At 38.2% G+C, this 27,517-nt stretch overlaps 1 protein-coding gene across 3 annotated transcripts in view; it reads left to right on the top strand.

Annotated features, from left to right (window-relative positions):
* The window catches only part of ralgapa2 (Ral GTPase activating protein catalytic subunit alpha 2), a 564,036-nt gene that overhangs the window by 439,466 nt on the left and 97,053 nt on the right, over positions 1-27,517 (top strand). For all 3 annotated transcript variants that reach the window (XM_060831798.1, XM_060831795.1, XM_060831796.1), the window contains exon 39: positions 20,829-20,950. In XM_060831798.1, coding sequence (XP_060687781.1) covers positions 20,829-20,950 — 122 coding nt within the window. The remainder of the gene's footprint in view (positions 1-20,828; positions 20,951-27,517) is intronic.

Here is a 27,517-nt window from a genome sequence, read left to right as displayed (position 1 = left end):
TAAAAAGGCTAAAGATGCCAACTCATCAAAAAGTATTACTTTTGTACAATTGTACAATCATGTTAATTATTAATAATACAAAGTGTGAGATGAAAATTTAAGTTATGAGCACACACGAAGATCCTGAAAATGGAAAAGACCAGTTAAGTGAGCATGGATATGGCTGATAGAATATCATATGGAGATGTGTGAAATCTATTTTGTGGGAAAAAATAAAAAACTGGATTCATTTTCCAAATAAAGAATCTAGAACTAGGGCTTATAATCTCAGGATAAGGGATGACCATTTATGGAAAGTTTCTTCACATAGAGGTATGACTTTCAAATTCTCTACCCCAAATGGCTACAGTTAATTAGTTAGTGACTATTTTTACGGTTGACTTTGATAGATTTTGGGGCATTTCACAAATGGAGCAAAATGTGGATTGGATGAGAAAGTGAAATTGGTGTAAGAGTTCAGTTATGATTTTATTGAATGGCAGAACAAGCTCAAAGGGCTATGTGGCTACTCCAGCTCCCATTTCATATGTTCATGAGCACTGAAATTGAGAACCAGTAGTTACTACTTGTTATTTATTGAGGAAGCCAAGGGATGGAAATTTGTGGCTGACGGAATGCATAAAAATGACACCTCTGGAAAAGTAAATTTAGTTTTGCATTGTGGTGCCTCCAAGTACATAATCAGAAAATCTCATGAGCATGCTTCAGTAAGTTTCTTGAATGCCTTTTTAACAGTTGGCCATGATATTGCAAGTGGAATTTCATGATGCTATCACCCACTGGGGTAGTATGCTGTAAATCAAGCCCCACTATTCCTGGAGTGGTACCAGACTTTAAAGATTTTTGAGGGGCACACAATTCCCCAATTTACCTGACTTTCAGACTGAGATTGACAGAAGCATAGTTCAGGTTTCTATACTAAATAAGAATTTTTAATTATTGTAAGTAATTATATTATACCTTCAAGTAAACAGATGTAAACTGTTGGCATCTGACACAATTAACTACAACTCTAATCCCATTATAAATTCTCCCTTAGAAAAGGAAAACAGAGGTAGAGGAAAACTGGAAAGTCAGTTTCATAGTTTTTGTTTCCCGATTCCAATGTTGAAATGATCCTCCTTCAGCTAACCAAGCCCTTTGTGTTCTGTGATCTTCCACTGGTTCGTAAATAGTACGTTTCCCAAAAAATGTCTCTGATCTATAAATTCAAAAGTCTTGATAACTGCTACAGGAAAGGTAACTGGTTTACTTCAAAAGTAAACTGAGCTTCTTTTACTGCAGTGAACAGGCAACTTCTGCTGGCAGAACAACAGAATGCTTCTCTGTGTCTATTCCTTTTTGAGTTTGTATTTTTGTCACTTGTTTCCAGTTCCAACCTACTCAGTTAGCTGAGAACCAATAAGCTTCACTTGTAAACAACTCCTCAGCTCCTGATCATCTGCAACTTTGCAGGAAATGATAGCCACAAAACAGAGTTCATGATAAATATAAAATTCCTTGCCGTGAAATTTATCATCCATCCTGTTTCCTTAGAGTTCATAATTTTTAAAGTCTTACAAATAATAAATCTGAATTCTTACAAGAGCTTTTGATGCAATTACCCTTCTGACATCAACCACACTTTGAAGAGTTTGCAGAAGTTCACATTCACATGGAAAGTCCTAAAGTTGTGATCTGTTATTGCACTAAAGGCACTAACGCAGAGCCAGCAAGCATTGAAATCTGTTGAGAATTTTTATTTTTCCTCTCCTGCGTTCTGTTGAAAATCCCATAAAACATTGCACCTTGTTCAATCAGGTGCAACTGATTTTTTTTAGATTAGATTAGATTCCCTACAGTGTGGAAACAGGCCCTTCAGCCCAACCACTCCACACCGATCCTCCAAAGAGTAACCCACCCAGACCCATTTCCCTCTGACAACACACCTAACACTATGGGCAATTTAGCATGGCCAATTCACCTGACCTTCACATCTTTGGACTGTGGGAGGAAACTGGAGCACCCGGAGGAAACCCAAGCAGACCCAGGGAGAACATGCAAACTCCACACAGGCAGTCACCCGAGGCTGGAATCAAACCTGGGATCCTGGTGCTGTGAGGCAGCAGTGCTAACCACTGAGCCACCGTGCCGCCAATTAATTTGATTAATAACTATTTCTAAACATAGGATTGGATCCTAAACACACACTTTTGTTGTGGAATGGTGGTAAATATAACCAATAACATGAATGACTAGATTTTTAACAAGTATGTTACTTAAAGCTTTTTTTCCATATTTCAGCATGATCTTTATGCCTTGCGTATGCACCATTTCTTGCTTTACAGAATTTTTTAAGAAGTAATTTTATTTTAGCCCTATTTATTTCCTGATGTCTGTAAAAATTCTTTAATGTTTGCAATTAGTTGCAAGGTAGAAGTGAATACCTTTGCTTTGCCATCTATTAAGTCCAGGCCAAAGCTTCCTGCAGCTTTTTTTTGTGATTTATGTATATGATATTTCATACATTACTATTTGTCACTTGATCAATGCTTTATTCATTTTTTTTCTAAAGTCATGCTCCATTCTTTCACTGGAACACAACATAAAGGAATGCATTTATTATAAAACAAACTGTGTGTGTCCCAAATCATCATTTCCCAAAATCTTAAAGTCACGGATCTCCTTGTCTTGATGTCTTGCTTGCCAGGCTTTTAAAATTCAAGTTTATCGTCACTTAAAACACTATTCCTGATCTAACTGACATTTTCTCCTGCTACATATAACCTTTATAAAAAGGCCAAACTTTTGTACTAAAACATTTTTAAAATGTACTTTTCTTGAGGTGATTCCCTGTGGAAGGCTAGGCATGTTCAGAGCCATTGAATGACATTGAAGAATATTCTCATAACTAATGTTGCTTTGTAAATGCATGTTTCCCAGTAAACAGTGAATTTAAATGTCAGGAAAATATATAAGTAGTACTTTTTCTTTTCAAAAAATAAATTATCTTAAGGAAATGTACTTTTTTTTATAATTTCGTGTAATATATCTAGATGATTTTTGAATCTTGTACGAGGAATGTGATGTGGAATTAAGTGAGAAAAGAATAAAGCGTTCATATAGATAGTCAGTCCGAACTGGTCCTCACCCTTAACAATTTCTCCTTTGAATCCTCCCACCGTGCAGACCAAAGGGGTAGCCATGGGCACACATATGGGCCCCAGTGATGCCTGTCGCTTTGTTGGCTACGTAGAACAGTTGATCTTCCGTAATTACACCGGCACCACTCCCCACCTCTTCCTCCGCTACATTGATGACTGCATTGGTGTCACCTCGTGCTCCCGCGAGGAGGTTGAGCAACACGTTCCACCCTGACCTTAAATTTACCTGGACCATCTTTGACACCTCCCTCCCCTTCCTGGACCCCTCCATCTCCATTAATGACGACTGACTTGACACTGACATTTTTACAAACCCACCGACTCCCACAGCTACCTGGATTACACCTCTTCCCATCCTACCTCTTGCAAAAATGCCATCCAGTGTTCCCAATTCCTCTGCCTCCGCCGTATCTGCTCCCAGGAGGACCAGTTCCACCATAGAACACACCAGATGGCCTCCTCCTTTAGAGACCGCAATTTCCCTTCCCACGTGGTTAAAAATGCCCTCCAACGCATCTCGTCCACATCTCGCACCTCCGCCCTCAGACCCCACCCCTCCAACCATAACAAGGACAGAACGCCCCTGGTGCTCACCTTCCACCCTATCAACCTTCGCATAAACCAAATCATCCACCGACATTTCTGCCACCTCCAAAAAGACCCCACCACCAGGGATATATTTCCCTCCCCACCCCTTTGCGCCTTCCGCAAAGACTGTTCCTCCGTGACTACCTGGTCGGTCCACTCCACCCCCCCTACAACACACCCTCCCATCCTGGCACCTTGCCCTGCCACCGCAGGAACTGCAAAACCTGTGCCCTCACCTCCTCCCTCACCTCCATCCATGGTCCTAAAGGAGCCTTCCATATCCATCAAAGTTTTACCTGCACATTCACTAATATCATTTATTGTATCCGTTGCTCCCGATGCGGTCTCCTCTACATTGGGGAGCGCTTTTGAATCTTTAGGGAACGCCCTTGTGGGCGGCACGGTGGCACAGTGGTTAGCATTGCTGCCTCACAGCGCCTGAGACCCGGGTTCAGTTCCCGACTCAGGCGACTGACTGTGTGGAGTTTGCATGTTCTCCCCGTGTCTGCGTGGGTTTCCTTCGGGTGCTCCGGTTTCCTCCCACAGTCCAAAGATGTGCGGTTCAGGTGAATTGGCCATGCTAAATTGCCCGTAGTGTTAGGTAAGGGGTAAATGTATGGGTGGATTGCGCTTCGGCGGGTCGGTGTGGACTTGTTGGGCCGAAGGGCCTGTTTCCACACTGTCAGTCTAATCTAATCTAATCTCCGGGACACCCGCACCAATCAACCACACCGCCCTATGGCCCAACATTTCAACTCCCCCTCCCACTCTGCCGAGGACATGGAGGTCCTGGGCCTCCTTCACCACCATTCCCTCATCACCAGATGCCTGGAGGAAGAATGCCTCATCTTCCGCCTCGGAACACTTCAACCCCAGGGCACCAATGTGGACTTCAACAGTTTCCTCTTTACCCCTTCCCCCCACCTCACCCTAGTTCCAAACTTCCAGCTCAGCACTGTCCCCATGACTTGTCCTATCTGCCTATCTTCTTTTCCACCTATCCACTCTACCCTCCCTCCGCCCCTGACCTATCACCTTCATCCCCTCCCCCACTCACCTATTGTACTCTATGCTAGTTTCTCCCCACCCCCGCCCTCCCCTAGCTTATCTCTCCACAATTCAGGCTCTCTGCCTTTATTCCTGATGAAGGGCTTTTGCCTGAAATGTTGATTTTACTGCTCCTTGGATGCTGCCTGAACTGCTGTGCTCTTCCAGCACCACTAATCCAGAATATTATTGAATACCTGTTGAACAGAGGTTTAGAAAGGGAATTGGATTATCTTACTATACATGAACACAATGCCATATGCTCTTGAACATACTCTCCCACTGCAATGGCTGTTAACACTTCATTAGGGCTTGTGAGCTGATGAAATTAATTAGATGTTTACAGCATTCTAATGACTTGGAGGGCGACATTCCTTGCAGGATATGGGCATCTGTGGTATGCCTATTAATGCTTTCACAGGGGCATGATTTATTCTATACATCAACTCTTTGTTTTTGGTTAGCAGCCACCTCATTGAGGGCATACGATGCATTGTTGCAGGAAATAATGGCATTGTAATGTAAAATAAACAGGCAGTAAAATTGGCAGTAGGTAATTGAAAATTATGTCGTATAGGATTGGACGAGTTTGTATAAGCAAAAAACTCCTTCCTTGTTAGTTGCGCATTCTCCACTATTTTCATATCTGAATAGTTTGGATAAAATAAGTTTAATTTGAGCAAAAGGTAAAATTTTTATTATAATATACTGATTGCATTTTAGTCAGCTGAACAGAGAATTATGGCATGGCTGATATTCCATGTACGAAGTGTGTGCAGTGTATAAAATGATGCAACATAGAATAAACTGATTGTGTCTCTCACATAATTAACTAATATCTCTCATTAGTATTAGAATCAAATATGTCGTGTAATTTTACATCACTCCTAATGTGTGTAAAAAATATTTCGTTCTATCTCCCTACCTTTCAACAGCGAAGTGTGGATTCTTGCATTAATTGTTGGTCAGTTCCATTTTACAAAGTGGAATTTTTTTAAGAAAGAGTACTACACCATCAGTTAACATTTTATCAATAGTTAGTGACCTCAATTATCCGGCATCTGATTATCCGAATTTCGGATTATTCGGACAAATCGCAAGGGCCCGATGCTTGGCTAAACTGTGTTATTTAGCATTTGATTATTCAGATGTTTGATTATCTGATACGAATACACCCTGCCCGAGGCTTTCGGATAATCAAGGTCCCTCTTGCACTATGCGCCTTTTACCCATGTCGATGAATCTGTGCAGAATAGCATTCTGTGCCTACCAAACATTTAATTTGTTTGTCACAAAATTATAAGGTTATTTTTGGTAAGAATTTTTATTTTGGCTTGCATAGTTTTGCATTATGTTAATTTTAATCAAATCATTTCTCCTGTTGTTTGTTTTTCAGTAGCTGATTTAGGTAATAGTAATTGTATAGTGTGTTATTTGTAAAGTAGTCCAGTTTAAGTTGCAGCTTTTGATGTAACCCAGGCAAAGGCAGTTGGTCGCTAAAGTTGTGCCAACCATTTATCAAAAATGAATATTATGGCCAAGTATACATAATGACTTAACATTCTCAATTCATGTTCACAAGCCAAATGTTTGAAAAATATGAATGTTTAATACCTGAATACTTACTTCAAGATACTGTTAGGCTTATTGTGACATTGGTGGGATTACAAATTTTAAAACCACGTAGCTTGTGTCTTTGTGTATTAGTTTTTTTTAGCTCTACATGATCTTGTTCAAAAGGTGCAGTTGAGTAACATTATACATGTCTTGCATGATAAAAGGAGCTAAGACTCTGGAGAAAGCGCATTCCAATGGCCAGTTGATAAGAATTACTGCTGGGCATTGCCTGAAGAATATGGAGGATTGCAATATTGTATTGTATCATGTATTCAGCTATATATCGTATTATATGAGTGAGAAATGAGTTTTTTTGCACATTTTCACCGCATAATTAAATGTACTAAAACATGCAATTCACAGATCTGGCTCAGTGGAATTTCTTTAAATATAATTAGGAAAAGTAGGAGGAGAGAAATCATACTTTGGTGAGAAACTTGATCTGGTGTCAAAGTACACAGAATAGTTGTGAATAAATTCATTGCTCATTATTATAGCCCACAGAGGTATTACTGTCACCTCAGTATAAACTGTTTCTTGTGGCAATAATGTGTATATTAAAACACAGTTTTCTAGACAGTGTTTCATCTGAGGATTATATATATCAACGAAATCCAGATTTGTTCCATTATTATTGAGATTCGAGTATATCTGGGAACCATGTTGATGGTCATAAGAAGTAGTTGCCATGTTACTTCCTGAGTAGTTAGTGGTATAAAACACCTCTGCATTCTTAAATCCTTTGACAAGCACAAAAGATAACAGGAAAACTGCATCATGCATTTTTTTTGTCATGTTCTACATCAAATCAAGTTAATTTTGTGTAGTCTAATTAAATATCTATGTTTAATAATTCCATAAGGCTTTCCTTGAATGATACTTAAGTCGTTGCAACATTGCAGCACATCCATTGGCCAATGAGACACCAAACTGAATGGTTGTATACAGATATTATTACTATTTATGAAGTTTGCACCACAACTACAGTATACTGAAGTTGCCAGTTTTTAATCACTGTGTATAATTGGGTGAAGAAATTCAGTATTTTTTGACTAAGTGTGAAGTATATTCATAGGTCAAAGTAAGCAAGCTATAACAACATGACAAACTAAATTATCATAAGGAGGAATGGGTAAAAACCGAGCAATTGTCATTGACACATTAATTTCAGTATCCACACAGTGGCTGGGATTTTATTGGGCCAGTGTGGTCTCACCAGTTTGATCAAGGAACCAGCAGGGAGTATCCATTAGTTCTGTAGGGAAGTCTGACCAAGCAGTCAGTTGTTCGCAATCAGTCCTTTCCTGGGTCTGAGGTCTTTGGTAGCAAAGGTCCTGTCACAGAAGAGCAGCTTACCAGTGCCACCCTGTCAGCAAAAGTGGTGGCTGCTGGCAGCACGGTGTCCAGAATTGCAAATGAATCCCAAGCCACTGGCAAGTGAATATGAGATGGGGGTCACAGAAGAGTGGGTTGAGGGACATGTCTAAGGTGAGGGCAGGAGTTTGGTTTTCAGTAACAACTCCACTGTTAACGCTAGACCCCACAACCGGGCACATGGTGCCCACTCCAATCCCTCACTCCCAAGAGGCTGTTGCAGGCCATCAGGTTTTGTCTAGCAGGCTTACCAAGGGCACTGGAAATGTGCACGACCTGAGTCGCTCCTAAATTGTCAGGGACTTGGGGACAATGGATGTCAGCTGGTCCATTAATGAGACACATTTGACAACCTGTCACTGGGCAGCAGTCTTGCTTCAGTACCTTCAGGGCTCCAATGCAATTGGGGGAGTCTGTCTGTCTCCTGACTCAGGAGAAACTGAGACAGGAGACAGGACCTGTACTACAAGTAAGTCATCTAGTTGTCATGTTGCTTGCTGCAATGGACTGCTAAAATCCAGCCTGGCATAACCAAGCAATTTTTTAATTCATAAAATGCTCTTTAAAAATGGACTTTTAGAATACGAATCAATAGAAGTACCAATAGTGGTGTTACAATGCTTGCTTACACTTTAAAAAGTGCTGCTAATTTTTGTTGCTATCCAAATTTTTCAGAAGGTTAGGGAGAGGAGTAGATAGTAGTAAGTTAGCGCAAGCAAAATAAGTGCCTGTGATATAAATGGGATAAACATCGAATTAATTGAAAAAATTCTTCTTTTAAAGGACACATGCCTTATAATAGTACTACTATAAAAGATTTGAGTTGTTAACAGAATTTTATCCATCTAATATACAATTCTATTTAATTATTAATGTTAAAAATATTTCAACATTGTTAAGCTTCATCCACTTAGCCTTAACTTGAATAAATAATTTGCATTTTTACTGATATTTTGCCACTGTGTGTAGTTCACGTCTGTCTATCAGCAAAATGTGTAGATTGGCCATCTCGTGTTTCAGAGGAACAGAAAGGACTGCAGTTCAAGTCTAGAGTGGTAAAGGCACAAGATCAAATTTTATGGCCAACAAATTAGATTTTTGAAATTACATTTAAAGCTTGTTATGGTTGAGGCAAAAATCCTTATGTTGGAAAATCCCCGAAAAAATTATCTTTGAATTCAGTTTTTAAGAGGTACTTTCATCTTTGTTTATTTCCAACTAATCAGTTTTGGTACTTTGGTTGATATTGGAAATATTGACCTCTTCCCTTACCAAACAAATCCTGACTTCTTTCTTATCCCATACAAAATCCTAACAGACCAAAAGGGAAAAAGACAATGAGGGACATTCTAACCATTTGTACACAAACTGCTGACTTCTCAAAGTTCGCCAGAAATCCCCGAGAATTCAGGCTTAGAAATGAGATCACACATGATACATGTCAACCTCAGATATTTGATGACAATGGGATAGTTAATTTCATTTTGAGGGCAAAAAAGTTGAGGTAGTAATTAAAAGAAGCATTTTTATACCTTATTTATGAAGAATAAATTATGGTTAAATAAGTGGTTAACTAAAGAAAGAAATAATTTAGGTACCAAGACCTTTTGTCATTCTGGCTGAAGCCAACTGATTCCATGCAGACTAGAGATCAAAGCTGTAATTGTTCGCATCTTCAAGGCTTAGTATAAATCTTGTTGTAGTATAACATGGAAGCCTTGCTGAGTCCCAAATAAAATTTAAATCAATATTATCATTCATTTGCACATATCACAAGCAGCAGGTGGCAAACGGTCTCAGACTTTTTAAAATACTTATCCACATGTGAAGCAGTAATAATAAGAACAGTCCTTTCTGAACAAGGTCTGCAGACTTAAGGCAATTTAATAAGAACTAATAAGCAAGATACAAATAGAAAGGATTGAATTTCTTCAGTTTCAGGAATTGGAATGACCACATCATGCCATTGGGCTATTTATGCACCTATGCTGATTCATCGGGAACATTGTACACGAGCGTTTTAACTATTTTTGGTGGTATTGTTATAATTCATTTGTTCTAGCTGATAGCAGTGCTGAGAATGGGAGTGACTATCCAGCTTGCAGTTGTGATTAGTTTGCATCCAATTAGTAAATAGGTTGCAGGGCAAGTGAAGCCAGTTTTCAGTAGTGAATTAGTATAAAGGTGGCAGTTATAAACAACCTTTTTTTAAATCTAGCTGAATAACTAATATTGTGATACAGTAGCATTAAGCCTTTATCACAGCCATGAAAATCATGCATTCATTTCAGGATAATACCTAGCATGACAATTATGCAATGATGTACAGTGCTGGTGAAGTGATTTTGAAACTGTTTTCAGAGATTTTATTATTTAAGTTATGTCTGTCCCAATCTTCTTTTTTCAGTAACCTTTTGTTGACCTAATTCACTTCTGTTTAGCCATTATTTACGTTTGTGGGCTCTTATTATTTATGCTGAAATAATTGCAAAATGTAGACCTGTACAAAGATTCGATTAAAATAAATTTTATACTGTATTCTGTATTTTGGCAACAACTTAGAAATGAAAATGCACTTTAGGTGTGGCCTGATGCAACTTCAAATGATACGAATGTGCACGCATAACTGAAGGAGTTCACATTAGTTTCAAATTTAGTACATATTAAATTGCTAAAGTATACGTTCTGATAAATCGTAAGCAAACAAAAAATAATTTCTCTCTGTCACATATCTCCTCTTCCAGTCTCTATTGTGATGCAATAAGCCATGGCTCTTTACAATGTTCTCTGTTGCCTCCTCCAATATTCTCCTCCTCCTCCTTCTCCTCTTCCTGATTCAATCTTGCTGTCTTTCCTCGATTCTTTCCCTTCCCCTCATTTAGATCTGGTTGTCCCAGCTGCTAATCTACTTGACTTGAGCATTTTGACTCCCCTTGTGCAATGCAATGGTACATCAACTAGTAAATTGAAAATGGTAATGGTTATAGTATTCTAATGGTGTTGCACCTGTAGGTTAAACTGTTACAGTAACATTATGTGACTCATTAAGTCAAATGGCACCCTACCTTGTGTGACCATCAATCAAGTAATCCTAATGATTCCTAATTATGTTCACTGGCTGTCTCTGCAGCAAAGCATGCCTTGGACATATTGATATAAATGAGTGAAAATAAGTTCACTTTCTTTCCCATGAAAGATCAACAAAAATGTAAAAACAGAGTAAACCAGGCATCCAAACTCTCTCGCAGCCTGCAAAGCAAGATTGCCGTGTATGCAAGAAAAATTTCTGATTCAGTATGTGGATGTACCTTCTAGAGAAGATGCAAAACCTGACCTACTCTTGGGAAATAAGGCCAAGTAAGTGACCGAGGTGTCAGCGGGGGAGCACTTTGGGGCGAGCAACCATAATTCTAGTTTTAAAATAGTGATGAAAAAGGATAGACCAGATCTAAAAGTTTAAGTTCTAAATTGGACGAAGGCTAATTTTAATGCTATTAGGCAAAAACCTTCACAAGCTGATTGGGGGACAGATGTTTGCAAGTAAAGGAATAGGTAGAAAATGGGAAGCCTTCATAAATGAGATAACCATAGCCCAGAGACAGTATATTCCTGTTTGGGTGAAAGGAAAGGTTGGTAGGGAATGCTGGATGACTAAAGAAATTGAGGGTTTGGTTAAGAAAAAGAAAGAAGCATATGTTAGGTATAGACAAGATAGATCAAATCAATCCTTAGAGTATAAAGGCAGTAGGAGTATACTTAAGAGGGAAATCAGGAGGACAAAAAGGGGACATGAGATAGCTTTGGCAAATAAAGTTAAGGAGAATCCAAAGGGTTTTTACAAATACATTAAGGACAAAAGGGTAACTAGGGAGAGAAAAGGGCCCCTCAAAGATCAGCAAGGCAGCCTTTGTGTGGAATCGCAGGAGATGAGGGAGATACTAATCAAGTATTTTGCATCAGTGTTTACTGTGGAAAAAGACATGGAAGAAATAGAATGTAGGGAAATAGATGTGACATCTTGAAAAATGTCCATGTTATAGAGGAGGAAGTGTTGGATGGCTTGAAACACAAAAGTGGATAATCCACAGGACCTGATCTGGTGTACTGTAGGACTCTGGGAAGCTCGGGAAGTGATTGCTGGGCCCCTTACTGAGATATTTATATTATTGATAGTCACAGGTGAGGTGCCCGAAGACTGGAGGTTGGCTAAAGTGGTGCCACTATTTAAGGGTGGTAAGGACAAGCCAGGGAACTATAGACCAGTGAGCCTGAAGACGATGGTGGACAAGTCGTTGGAGGGAATCCTGAGGGACAGGATGTACATGTATTTGGAAAGGCAAGGACTGATTAGGGATAGTCAACATGGCTTTGTGCGTGGGAAATCATGTCTCACAAACTTGATTGAGTTTTTAGAAGAAGTAACAAAGAGGATTAGTGAGGGCAAAGTTGTGGTTGTGATCTATATGGACTTCAGTAAGGTGTTCGATAAGGTTTCCCATGGGAGACTGATTAGCAAGGTTAGATCTCACAAAATACAGGGAGAACTAACCATTTGGATACGGAACTGGCTCAAAGGTAGAAGACAGAGGGTGGTGGTGGAGGGTTGTTTTTCAGACTGGAGGCCTGTGACCAGTGGAGGGCCCAAGGATCGTTGCTGGGTCCACAATTTTTTTCAATTACATTAATGATTTGAATGTGAGAATAAGGAGTATAGTTAGTAAGTTTGCAGGCAGTGAAGAAGTGCTGCCTGACCTGCTGTGCTTTAACCAGCAACACATTTTCAGCTCTGATCTCCAGCATCTGCAGACCTCACTTTTTACTACTACTTAGTGAAGAAGGTTACCTCAGATTACAACGGGATTTTGATCAGATGGGCCAATGGGCTGAGAAGTGACAGATGAAGTTTAATTTAGATAAATACAAGGTGCTGCATTTTGAGAAAGCAATTCTTGGCAGGACTTATGCACTTAATGGTCAGGTCCTAGGGAGTGTTGCTGAACAAAGAGTTCTTGGAGTGCAGGTTCATAGCTCCTTGAAAGTGGAATTGTAGGTAGATAGGATAGTGAAGAAGGTGTTTGGTATGCTTTCTTTTATTGGTCAGAGCATTTAGTATAGGAGTTGGGAGGTCATGTTGCGGCTGTACAGGACATTGGTTAGGCCACTGTTGGAATATTGTGTGCAATTCTGGTCTCCTTCCTATCGAAGGGATGGTGTGAAACTCGAAAAGGTTCAGAAAAGATTTACAAGGATGTTGCCAGGGTTGGAACTATAGGGAGCTTTGGGAGTGGTTGAATAGGCTAGAATTGTTTTTCCTGGAGCATCGGAGGCTAAGGGATGACCTTATGAAGGCTTATAAAATCATGTGGCACATGGATCGGACGAACAGATAAAGTCTCTTCCCTGGGGTTGGGGAGTCCAGAATGAGAGAGCATAGGTTTAGGGTGAGAGGGGAAAGAGACCTCAGGGGCAACTATTTCACGCAAAGGGTGATATGTGTATGGAATGAGCTGACAGAAGTGGAGGCTAGTACGACTGCAACATTTAAAAGGCATCTGGATGGGTATATGAATAGGAAGAGTTTGGAGGTATATAGGCCAGGTGCTGGCAGGTGTGACTGGATTGGGTTGGGATATGTGATCAGCATGGACGATTTGGACGAAAGCGTCCTTTTCTGTGCTGTACATCTGTATGACTCTGTGACTCTATTTGAAATGTATGTAATGTTTTGAATTTTGCAATCAACTATACAATCCGAATAGAAAGCACAAAAGGGAATAAAAGCATCTAAAACTATTGTACGTTTGTGGAAATGTTTTGAAAAAGGTAAAAGACATGCATTTAAGAAATACCTTTAATATCGTCAGATCATCTTGAGTGGACACCTTTGAAATATAGTCCATGTTGTAGAAAATACAGCAATGTGACAAGTTGATCAAAAGTCCCATTACCAGACCAGTTGTTCATATACTCCATACACAAGCTCTAACTCTCTCTCTCTCGTTTTATATTTTATTTATTACTGTTTTATATATATCCATCCCACCCCCACTTCCATCACATAAACATTGAGGTGACGTCACTCCACAGAGCTTTCCACTGCATTACTCTGTCATCAAACAGTGTGCATGTAATCCTCACAATAAACACAAACCATTTGGGCAAAAATCCAATGAGATCCACATCACCCAACTTTGGGCATGTCACTATTAAGTCAAATTAGGATGATGATTGTCATTATGTTTGGCCTAAGAGAAAGTAAGGACTGCAGATGCTGGAGATCAGAGTTGAGACTGTGGTGTTGGAAAAGCACAACAGGTCAGGCAGCATCTGAGCAGCAGGAGAATCGATGTTTCGGGCATAAGACTTTCATTATTCCTGACCCATTGTGATTTACAGCATTTTTTGTTTTCAGTAGAGACTCTAGCAGCTGCAATAATTTGGTCCTAGATCTCACCTGAAAATGTCTTCCCAATTGGATGTCACTTAGCAGTTGAGCTTAGCTCTCATGTTATCCTCATTCTTTTGCGTCCTTTCTGTCCTTTTCAAGTCCACCTTCCCTACCATTTTACCCATGAAACATTACTGTTTATTATATCATTTTTTCATGTTCTTAAAATAACAGCCTAAACAGATGAGAGCATGCTAATCTGCATGCATGCCACAACAATTTCAGTCATGGGATCAGAAAATATAAAGAGCTGTAATAACAGCTGCTAATCTTTAAAAAGTTAGTCATGAGCACAGATCCTTTTACTTGACACCATGGATTCTTTTTAAAGCGTACATGCTTAGTGTGGAACTAAGGGCTTAAATTTTCTGTTGCTGAATCCATCACATCATCTGCCATAAGGCTGTGCTCTTGTTTCCAGGTTTTTGGAGTCAAGATCATTACATTTTCTTGCCCAACTTTCTGGCTTCCACTGGAGTTTCTACCAAGTGGTGGTGCTGACTAATATTTCTGATACCCAACCAAATCTTGCTTTAACAAGGTTTTATAAAGTTCTGTTGCCCATGCAATTAATTTCACAATGATGAGCAAGTCTTTCTCAACCTTTGAAATGCAAATTACCTGTCAACTATCCAAAATGCAACCTCCCAAAACAATATTGGATTTCAGGGGTTTCTGGGCATCTTTATTCCCTGCATCATATTGTACAAATGCCAAGAGATATGTTGAATGATATATTTTTCATATTTATGTACTGTTATGGTATATTTACATAGGCTAGCCGATTTTGTGTCTCCATTGGGAAATCCCGAAAGTAGGAAGGGAGAGCAGAGATCTCGTACTGTGGCTTTCAAGTAACTTCCTATCTAAGTCAATTCAAGTTAGGCCTGGGAGCCAACTCTAATTGAGCAGAAACCAAATATTGTCAAGTTTCTGTTTTTCCTTAGCGGTCTGAATCTCTGATAATTTTAGGTTTTGAGTCTGCAGTCTTTAGCCGAGCTATAACTGTGACAAGTGTAGACCACTCCTCAAACTTAACAAGCTACAACTTACAATAAATACCACTTGTTACATTTCTTTTATTTTTGACAGAAAGGCTAGCCTTTCACAGAACCTCCTGTTCTGCCTCCATTGCTGTATTAATAACATTACATCTGCCTTAAAAACAAACAAGAAAAAAACATTGAGTTAGGGCAATGTGAGTAACTATCTGTGGTGTTCAAGATAACCAGGTAAAGTGTGTGCTGTAAATTTTACTGAAGAAGTTTTCTTTCTTTTCCTTAGTAAACCCTTCACCCTCTGAAATGTACAGACATTAATGCAATGAGGGAAAGCATGAGAGCAAAATATTTTTCCATAATCTAGCTACAAGGAAAATACTTCATAGTTCAAAAATAATCATAAGAAATTGACCGTGCTTTCTCCAAGAATAAGCCTCTACAAGCTTCCTTCTGAATAGTTTTAGGAGAGGGAAGGGCCTTATCCGCTTTGGGGATGCAGGTTTGTTTTACATTTTTTTAGTGAAAAGATGAATGAAAAATTGCCGCAGATTCAGTATTGGTTCGTCAATTGTCATCCAAGTAAATTGAAACAGTCTGTGTAGAATGGCATTGGTGCCCACTGTAGTTAGATGGGCAATTCAGCATTCAAAAGTTATGCTGACCTACAAGTTGATTCATTTGTCCAAGCCTGGTAAAAGTAGCTAATGCACAAAATGAGAATTGCATTTAAGAGGTTCTGTTCTACTTTTTGTTCTCTGTTTGGAATTCTTTGATCTTGGAAATTGACATTTATCTTGTCACACTGTGACCACCTATTCAAATATACATATTGGCAACACAGGTTAATTTGTTCCCAACGGAAGCACATCTCTAAAATATATGCCGATCGTTAATTGGAACCCAGGGCTTAACTGGTCACACAGGATTTCTTTGGAGATCATAATTAATCAGATGCATAAACTCTGGTTGTTCCCAATTAAATCCTGTGAATATAAAATACACATGGATGTTTCTAGTCACGCCAAATTTGTTTGAATTACATTCTGCAACTCTGTTGAAAATTGAAAAAAAAATGTGCCAATCAGCCATATATTGCAACAGGATTTCTTCATTGTTATCATCTCAGTATTTCTACTGTTTGTTTATAGGTTAAAACCTCTTGGTGAATTTCAAATCACTGAGTCTTCTACTCTTTTGGAATGCTATGGTTATTTAATGTTTTGAGAAGTATATTATCTTTCTCTTAGTTGGACATTTTGGGATTTTTTTTAAACTGTTACCTTCTCTCCCTCCAATTCTCTGCTGAAAGCTTCAATTTCTGCTAAGCAGGTTTGCAGGTGCTAGTTAACCTCATCCTGAAAAGGTTTTACGTTACTTCTGTTGAGCTGTTTTCTTTCTTGGTGATTTAACTGTGAGCCTCATAAACAGACTTTGCTCCTTACAATCCAGAATTTGTATTTTACCAAAGCAAAAGTGTAGTCCCTAAGGATTAACTTATTTACGGTAATTGGTTGCCAAATTGAATGGATCTTTGCAGTATGTTGCCAAACATTCTTTGCAGTGACACATTAAACACAGACCAGAGTTGTAAAGAAACTACTGTGTTTACTTGTAATCATCTAATATTCATCTGAGCATTCATAAATGAAAAATGTCTACCATAGGTTTTTTTTCATATGAGCTCTTTAGAAGTAGGATTGTTTGTTTATTCATTAAAGGAAGAATTGGTCTTTGATCAGAAAAACTTGATATTTTCTAGCTTTAATCATTTTCAGTGTCACTGTATTGTATTACATTGCAATATAACATCTCAAGCAGAGTTAAATGCAGGAATCCTTTGTTGGGTTATAGCAGTCTCAAGTCCTGAATAATTCTTTTCTCCTTCCAGCCCAATTATAGCAAGCCTATTGTCACCTCAACAGTGACAATTTAGTACAAATGTGGGACTGAACCTGGATCCTTCTGGTCCATAATGAAAAATAATAATTTATTAGTCATATGCATTATTCAGAATTATCTGAAACAGAATAAATAATGTTACTGTGTTGGATTTAATTTAGTTACCTTGCAGGATAATTTCTTTTGGAGAGGCAAACATCAACAATTTCCATTGTTACAAAGGTTTAGCTGTCATTTGACACATGACTAAGCTAATCCATCTTTAATGGAAGACTCCATTTCAGGAAACATTGTTTCAGATAAATTTATTGCACTGTTTTATCTAGTTAGTTACATTGCAGACAATTTTTCTACGTAGTTGTATCCTATCTACGGAAATCGTGTCTGTTTTAGCTTCAGTCAATATTTAGTCAAGTAATCTCAATCACAGTCATGTAGAATTTATGATAATAGAGGACCATATGGCTTTATTTACCTTTTGGGCTTTGTTGATTTGTTTTATTGTGTTGCACCAATTTTTAAAGAGTTCAATTTTTAATGAGACTGGAGTGAAACTGTTCCAAGTGCCTTCCTTAATTTTACTGTTTTGTTTTGTCTTGCAGAGGTAACGTTTATAATGCGTTTCTCATTAAGTGGCCGTTTTTGCAAGGCTGCATGTTTACAGTCTTTTCTAATGTACTTACTTTCAAAGTGACTCATTCTTGGTGACATCAGTTGCTGTGGCAATGAACATGTGATGTGCATTTTTCGTTCCATGTTGGCCTGTGAACTGCAACATAAGGATTTAATTGAATTGTAAAGGAATTTTCCATCTGATATTTGGTCATTAATTTTGTAAAATTCACTTGGGTATCTTAAAGAGATAGTTAATTTATATCAAATCTTTAACATTCTTCATATGTAGAATTTCTGTTTCTAGAGCATCTTAAATGATGGTCATTTTACATAAATGTGAGCATTAACTGGTTTGTTACTCCTTTTTATGCTTATAGTAATCTGTCTATCTCTTTTCAGAAAGATAATTGCCTTTAATGCTAACGACCAATACTGGAGAATTTGTAAACTGAACCCCTATCTATAGAACATTAAAAAACTACCCTTTTTTTGCAATTTTATGTAAAATTTAAAGATATCACAAGGTTTAATAATATTAAGCAAGAACATTAATTTGAAATGATTTTGATCATCTTCTGTCAGCTTCACTTAACATGAACATATATTTATTACAAATCAAAATGCTCAACTTAGGTGATAATTTGCCATAACTTTGAATTGAAGTGTTAAAAAAGTTAATAAGCAGGAACCTTTGCACATTACAAATAGTGTAGTGACTACTTAGGGTTAAAACATACAGTCAGTAAAATCCTAATACATGCAGTGAGCTGTCATTATTCCTGCTGCCTCCTTCCAAACTTGATGCATGTTGTCACGGTCTGTATTACTGGCTGCCTGCTTGCCTTCATAAGTGAACTGGCTATTGTACTGGATCATTTGGGTCTACGTTAATTTGGAGGCCCTAGTCTTACTGTCTTTGCATACATTATTTAGTGAATGTCTCTGTTTTGTTAGCAGTTGTGTGCTGCGTTGTATGCTTACGTGTTAGTTATGCAGGCCCTTTCATTAAACAGCAGGGTGTTATTAGCTATCGCCTGAAAGGGCTTTATATTGTTTTTGCCCTGTTTAAACTGAGCCCAGAAGCTGACTACAGACTATTGGCCAAGCAATGAATTGGCGACTGATGACAGGCCCATAGAGGGCCTGAGGCTCAGGTGGCTCCCGGCCTCAACTTTAGCTCAGCTCTTTCAACAATTTGTCACGCCCAAGCCTGCTCCTGCTGCGCCAGCACGTGCCAGCTTAGTGTCAAAGCGCCTGTTCGCCAGACGGACACACCAGCCCAACAGCCTGCTGTTGACGAGGCCAGTGGCTTGCTGTGGCAATATGGAATAGGGAGGCCTAGCAACAGCCTGTATGTATTTCAGGAAAAGACGACTTCTAATGACTTGTGAATGGCATCAGTTGGTCCCTGAAGAATTGACAGAGAATGTGTGCCTTTGCTCTTAGCAAATTAAGCGGGCTATTCATTAACTAGGGTCATCAGAATTTAAGTCAGCATAGAGAAAGGCCAGCAGTAAATAAACTCTGGTTCGTATTTCAATTCTAGCATTAAATAGTGGGCACACAAAAGAATTTAAATTTAGAGAATGATATAAATCGTACTATATGCTGACCAACCTTGAACAGCAATTTAAATAATTTGGAGAGATAACTTCCTTTTTGTTTGTTCATATTTAAATATTTTTCATAACTTTCCATTTTATGTCTGTAAAATTCTGGAAAGCGCATATCCTAAATTTTATAAGTATCCTCCTTTCTCACCACTAACCCAACCTTCTTCTCACCATCTCCAAGCCAAACCAAGTGTACATGCAGAGATGTTGTTTTTGTATATTATTTCACACTAAAGCTGCAGTAAATAGTTTTAAAATATCAGTTAACCCAATTTCTCCATATGTAGACTTTTTTTAATATGTTCTTTTATGTGTTCCTATTTTGACTTGAGTGCTTCCAAATTGCTACATCAGCTTGACTTTCCGAGGGAGAATTAAAGACAACATCCAGCTTTACAAGGGACCAGGATTCTGTGTGTGATTTATAACTGTAATTTTTACTGCTTCAGTAGAGGAGGAAACTTTACACAAAGAAGAAAATAAAAGCTCTCCACAATGTATCATGAAAAGCAACTACAAGCAGGGGTCCTATTAGGGCAGCTGGCAGGTTGTTGAACCCTGTCACACTTATAAGTTATTGGTGACTGTTTTTTGATTACTGTGCCAGTTCTATGTTTTATCCCGGTCATAGGAAAGCAATTTAGTGGTGTTTTATTGCAGATAATGTAATCAGATTTTTGACAGAGTATATTTCTTGTACGGTGTTTTATTTTGCTGCTGGAGCTCCTGTTCTTAAATAATAATTTGTGGCAGGCCTGGCATGTGCTGATTATTAACTGTGACACGGCTGAAATTGAATACTGTGGTGCAGTACAGTGACATCTTCCAAAGTGTTTATGTTGAAGCATTCTTAAATGGTTTTGATTGATCCAAAGTTTTACAACAAGTTGCAGGAAGAGCTATGTTCAAAATGTAATGGCTGGTCCATTCAGAAGATTTCTACGCCTGGGACTGCTCTGATTGCACGTTGACCACATGTAATAGGAGAAAAATAATAGCGAAGCTTTGACTTATGTTTTCTATTTCCCTGGGTTTTTTTTAAAACTGTTAAATTCTGTTGAAGTATGCTACAGCAAGTAGATTGCAATCTAAAAATGTTAAATTTTATTGGAGCCATCTGTCATATTATGCTGGAATCTGTTCCTTCAACAGGATTGAATTATTTATTTCCATTTAAATATATGAAAACACATTCTCATGGAGAAACTGCCAATAACTATAACTGCTAATGACTGTATACATTATATACACAGAGTTCACCAGCAGTTTTCATTTAGAATGCAAGTTGTTAGAATTCTTGATTTCATAGGACATTTGGAATTTACGGAAAATTCTGAAACTATCAAATTTTGTGGAATAAACATAGCGCACTTTTTGACAGTTAGAAATACAGGTGGTGATTAGGCCTTTTCAAGTATTGCAAGGGACCTTTAATATGTTTATCAAACTATGTCTGTGGCAATTTCTTTAACCAGTCATACAGTTATGAAGAAAGAGCTCAGTACGTTGAAGCAATAGTTCAGCAACACAAAGAGATCCTGACATTTGAAGATTTTGCAGCTCAAGTCTTCTCTCCATCCCCAAGCTACTCGCTTAGTAACATGGGTAAGTCGATATTATTCTTTTATGGAGCACTTCAGTGACAGATGTACACCCATTTTCTGCAGATAAATGCTTACAAATTCAAGACCATCTTTCTTCCTTATAATAAACTAATGAATATCAAAAGGAATAAAGGTGCTCATTTAAATTTTTTGTATCAAAGCTGTTCCTTTATCCAGTTTCAAGCCTTTTCTCTCAGTTAGCTAGTTAACCTTCCAATCCAGCTAGGTTAATGAACTTGCTCAGAATAATGTCTTCACACTGAGTGAAGGATGCAGATTGCTTACTGTGCATTGAATATGCTATGCAGGATCTTACCCAAATTAGTGCTCAATTGAGGGAAAAGGATCCTGCAGCACAGAAGTTGTTGATGTTCCATGTTGATGCTGCAGCTGTTTGTAAGGTTGAGTTGTAATGCCTCAGAATCTGAAAAAATTGCATAAGTCCATTCTAAAGAATTAAGATCACTGAAAGTAGTCACAAATGGTTATTAGGCTGCATTGACTGTCTGTTTTAATGCTGAAATTTTCAGGCGAAATTGTAAATATATCCTCTGAGAAATCTGCATCATAAAGTTGAATTCTATTCCCGATTATGGTATATTAGGTTGCAAACAATCCAGTGCATTCTTTTCACAAAATATCATAGTGAAGCTTCAGCTGAATGTGGTAAGAGGTTTGCCAGTGAAAAAAAAATAATATAACAAATATGTCAAAGGTTTTGTTAAGTGATGTTCAGTTTGTTTATAGTGTATTGTCGAATCAGTTAGATCAGTGAAAGTGTTTGCCAATTGGTTTACATGTTACCATTCATTAAGATGATTTTATAAAGCTTACTATACTTGTCACATGACAAATTTTTAAGTCATCTATGTTGTAAACTTGGATATGCTAAGCACAATTTCAAAATTTACAGTTGGCACATAATTGAAATTATTGTGAACTGTGAAGATAGTGATAGAATTCAAGAAGACGTGAACAGGCTGGTGGGGAAAGATGACAGGTAATAGTGATATAGTTCGGTCAGAGATAAGAAGAAAGACTATACAAAATGAAGGAAAGAATTTTGAAAAAGATACAGAAGCAATTTGTTGAAGCTGGTAGGACAAATTGAAAAAGTGATTTTAAAAAAGCATGTGGGTTCTTGGCTTTATAAATAGAAGAAAAGACAAGACAGCTGTTATGAGTATTTATAAAACACTGGTTCAACCTCAACTCATCATGTCCAGTCTGGGTATGACATTTTAGAATGAATGGGAAGGTACAGTAAAATAATCAAGAGAATGGATTTAGTGGACTTGAGTTATGAAGGTAGATTAGATAATCTGGGATTGCTCTCTTTAGAGAACATTGTCAGGAGGTTTGCAAGATGTCGTCTAGCAAAATCATGGATGTTGTGGACAAATTAAGTTGGGAAAACCGAAAGAGAAAAATATCCTCCATCATGGGTTATTTTATTGTCTTAATTGCGTTCTTAATTTTGGTAGAAGTAGGAGTATTCTCAGGACATGAATGGACAATCTGACCCAGCAAGATCAATCCTTTCAGTTGATTTTACCAAACTAACACTATGTCCCTCAATCCCTTCCTTGCCCAGAAACACGGAACTAAACTGTTGAAGCATAGAAGGAGGCCATTTGACCCGTGATGTCTGTGTTAGCTCCTTGTGAGTGCAGTTCAGCTATCCAAATTGTCTGCTTTTCCTGCACTCCTGCAGATATTTTCTATTTGGAGAATTATCCAATTTAATTTTGTAAACCACAACTGAATTGCTACCACGCGGTTCTCCCAATTTACTAAGTCCAGGACCAAGATGATATTAAACACTCCTAACAAACCAGTCCCATCTTCTCGAAAGAGAGCATTCCCAGATTCTCCAATCTACCTACATAACACAAGGCCACCAAGTCCAATGTTTTTCTCCTAATTTTTTCCAATGTTTTCTCTTAATGCCTTCCCATCCTTCCTAAAATGTCATACCCAGATTGAACATGATGAGTTGAGGCTGAATTAGTGTTAAACATTCATGATAGCTGCTTTGCTTTTGTACTCTATCCTTCTATTTATAAAGCCAAGAAACCATATGCCTTAATTATCACTTTTTCAATCTGTCCTACTAGCTTCAAGAAATAGCTACTGAATCTTGTTCAAAAGTCTTTCCTTTATTTTGTGTCTGTCTTGTTACTTCTGACCAAAATATATCACTATATTTTGTATTAATTTTAACCTGTTACCTTTTCCACTAGCCTGTCCATGTCTTCTTGTTCACAATAATTTCATGTTATGAACCATCTTAAATTTTGGAACTATGCCCAGCATATTGAATTCCATTTTATTATTTGATCAAGAAAAGCAGTGGTACTTATTACCAATTCCTTGGAAACCTCCTCATATAACTCCTTCAGTCCAAAAAACAATAGTTCATTATTACTCTGTATTTCATGTCACGTAGCCAACTTCATATTCATGGTTACACGTTTGCTTTTCTTCTATAACTACTAAAATCTTCTAAAAAGCCTCTTACATGGCATGTTATAAAATGTGTTTTGCAAGCCCATGTATAACACATCAATCACATTGCCATCAACAACTGCATCTCTAATATCTGAGGGGTTACTGAAAAATCCATGGGATCTGTCTTGTGTGCATTTGCTAATTTGATGTGCTTTGTGAAGTGTTCAACCACAGTGAATGTATCACACATACATAACTCGAGGTCATTCTAATTGAGTGTTGGAACAGAAATTGTCTACACATATTTTCAATTATATTCTTGTTCTAACCATGTGTAGTAAACTCCATTGTGATTTGTTAAAATCTTCAAATTTTAAAACTTCATCTCTTAGTGAATACCAGAATCTCTCACTTGGTCTACCTAACTTTCTGGTCCCTAGCAGAATGTAACATGTGCTATGGAGCAGACCAAACCTCCTCATATATCTCAAGGAGGTAACCCAGACCCTAACTTTCATTTTATTTAAAGGCAAGTGTAAGGCACTGTGGCCAGATTTTTGACTGGTCCACTACTAGCTTTAAACAAAACACATTTTATTGTTACAACACCGCTAAAATACAAACAGAAAACTTTGGCATAACTTTAGCTCCATTGAAATACTTAAATAATATATTATTTAATGACTAATCATTAACTGTTCAATGTAACAGCATCCCATAAGTACACCCTTCGAAAAGGCAAATGTAGTAAACCAGATTTTCCTGAAGGGCTATCTCCTCTCCACACCAGGAGACAGGAACAATCGAACAACAAAGGGAGAACTCAAGCTTTTTGCTGCCGCTGTATCTATCAGTTTCAACAGCAAACTGCAATTGAAAGCATAGCTAAAGCCCTGGGTTGTGTGTGCCTGACTCCACCCAGTCATGTTTCTTTTGTCTTACTGAAAAAGAACTGAAGGAATTCACAGCCGTTTACCAATTGCTTCTGAAGTATACATGGCAGCACCATGGTGACAACATCCCTCTTCAAGAGAAACAGGCCAGAACATCAGTTAAAGGCAGAATATTGTCACACACAAATTTGATATTTGGTCTGGCATTACAGCCTCAGTCATGCCCTCTCCACCTATGTGTCACTCTTCTTTTTGGTCTCTAATAGACCCCATTTAACCTTTTCCTCTTTACTTCTCTTCTTGTGCAGAATGCAGTACAAGGCAGACAAAGGATATGCTTAATACCTGTTTCAGTAGCGAGTTTTTCCTGGATTAGGTCACTAGTCTCATGAGAGGCTGTAACATGAAGGGCATTACTTCATATTGGGTACCTGGCCAGGAAACGCTCCTGTTCTTCCTGCCAGCCATTGGCATTTTGGAAACATTTACAACTTGATAATCAACCTGCTAAGTTTTTATGAACCTGACATATAAGGCCATCAAGTCCTAGATCAGGAGAAAAACCTATTGCTTCTGGTTAAGAGGCAAGAATGCTATCTCCTGCATCACAGGATCTACCTCCTCTTTTACCATCCTGTTTAGTTATATCCCAATGGAAGTCATTTAAATTCTCTTTGATAGCTATAGTCTCTTCATATTGTCTCAGCTTCTTTAGCTTTTTTTTCTCTTCCCACCTGAGCTTTATATATTAAGCTCAATTCTCACTGTATTATAAACCTTACATATGTCAAATAAATACACTATCTACTTTGTTTTTATCTCCATCGGTTTCCTCCTTCAGACAGTCTTGGCAGTGGCTATCCTACCTTTCATCCTCATGGAAATGTACCTAATGTGCCAGGAGCAAAACCTAAACATAATAAAGCAGGGAAAGTGATATTAGGGGAACACTTTGGGTCTAGTGATCATAATTCTGTTACCTTTGAGATAGTTATGGAAAAGGATAAGCTTTCCATAAAAAGTAAAGTTTTTCATTAGAGTAAGGCAAATTTTAATGGTATGAGGCACGAATTTTCAAAAGTTTATTGGAGTAGATTGTTTGCAGGTAAAGAGACATATGATAAGTGTGAGGCTTTCAAAAGTGTGATCATGAGTTCAGAATCATTATGTTCCTGTTAAAGTGAAAGGTAAGGCTGGATGAATAAGGATGTTGAGGCTCTTGTCAAGAATAAAAAAGAATCATATATTTGACATAGACAACTGGAGTCAAATAAATCTCTGAAACAGTATAAACACTGTAGAAGCATTCTTAAGAGGGAGGTCAAAAAGGCAGCGAGGGAATATGAAATAGCCATGACATGAAAAGCTAAGGATAATCCAAAGAGATTCTACAAATACATTAACAGCAAGCGAACAGCTTGCGAGAGAGAGTGAGAGTTGGGCCCCTTAAAGATCAAAGAGGTCATCTTTGTGTTGAACTTCGGGAAATGGGAGAGGTATTAAATTAATATTTAGGGTTGCCTTTTACTGTGGAGAAAGATGTAGAGGCTAGAGAAATCAGGGAAATAAATATTGATGTTTTGAAAACAGTTCACATTGGAGAAGAGCAAGTGATGAATGTGTAGAAAATATAGAAGTGGAAAAATCTCCAGGACCTGATCTCATTAAACCCAGGAAGTTGTGGGACGTTAGGGAGGGAATTGTGAGGTCCCTAGCAGAAATATTTGTCATCTTTGATAAGGATGAGGTGCTAGATGACTTGAGAGTGGCTACTGGTTGAGCTTTTGTTTGAGAAGGATGTAAGGAGAAGTTTGCGAACTAAACGCCTGTGAGTCTGACTTCAGTGGTGGGTAAACTGTTGAAGGTAATTCTGAAAGAGGGGATTTTATGCATTTGGAGAGACAAGGAATGATTGGGGAGAGCCAGCATAGTTTGTGCAAGGGAAATCATGTCTCACAAACTTGGGTGAGTTCTTCGAGGAAGTAACCAAGAAAATTGAGAGCAGAGCTGTGGGCTTTGTTTCCTTGGACTATAATAAAGCCTTTCACAAAGTTCCACATGGTAGAGTAATTAGCAAGGTTAGAGCTCATGGAATTCAAGGTGAGCTTGCCAATTGGATATAAAATTGGCTTAACGACAGGAGATAGAGCGCAATGGGGAATTGTTTTTTGGATTGGAAGCCTGTGACCAGCAGTGTTCCGCAGGGATTGGTGCTGGGTCCATTTTAGTTTGTCATTTATATAAATGACTTAATTGAGAATATAAAAGACATAGTTAGTAAGGTTGCAGATGATATCAAAATTGATGGTATATTGGACAGTGAAGAAGGATACTTAAGACTACAAAGAGATCTTGATGAGTCGGGTCAGCAAGATGAAGAGTGGCAGATGGAGTTTAATTTGGATGATAGTGAGATATTGCATTTTGGTAAAACAAACAAAGCAGAACTTATTCAATTAAAAGTAGGGCCTTTGCTAGTGCTATAGAATAGAAAGACCTAGAGCTTCATGTCTGTAATTCTTGGAAATTTGTGTCACATGTAAACAAGGAGATCTTTAGTATGTTTGCCTTCATTACTCAGACCTTTGAATGTAGGAGTTAGGACATTGTGTTGATGTTGTACAGGATGATGGTGAGGCCTGTTCTGGAGTACTCTGTCCAGTTCTCCTGGTTATATGGAGACTATTAAGATAGACAGGGTTCAGAAAAGATTCATCTGGGTGTTGCTGGGAATGAAGGACTTCATTTAGATGGAAAAACTGGATAGGCTGGAATGTTTTCCACTGGAACATAGAAGCTTGAGGATGACCTTACGGAGGTTTATAAAATCACGAGGCTGGGGATTTCAAGACTAGGGGACATATTTTTAAAGTGAGAGGAGAAAGATTTTAAAAAGACAATAAAGGCCACTTTTTGCACAGAGTGTGGTTTGTATGTGGTATGAGCTTCCAGAGGAAATGGTGGATGTGGGTACAGTTAGAATGTTTCAAAAAACATTTGGATAAGTAATGTTTGGAGGAATATGGGCCAAGCGCAGGCAGATGCGTCTAGTTTAATTCGGGAACATCGTTGGCATGCACTGAATGGACCAAACTGTCTGTTTCCATGCTATATGGAAACAGCTGTATCTTCAGCTGCAGCTGTAGCTGAAGATACTTTTCCTACCGTTTTAATCATTTTGGCTAATCTAGTTTTTTCTCTTATTTAATCTTTTAAAAATTTTA

This window comes from Hemiscyllium ocellatum, chromosome 10 (genome assembly GCF_020745735.1).
Source record: "Hemiscyllium ocellatum isolate sHemOce1 chromosome 10, sHemOce1.pat.X.cur, whole genome shotgun sequence".
Lineage (NCBI taxonomy): Eukaryota > Metazoa > Chordata > Chondrichthyes > Orectolobiformes > Hemiscylliidae > Hemiscyllium > Hemiscyllium ocellatum.
The sequence above is the reverse complement of the archived record's forward strand: the minus strand, read 5'-3'. Positions and strand labels throughout refer to the sequence as shown.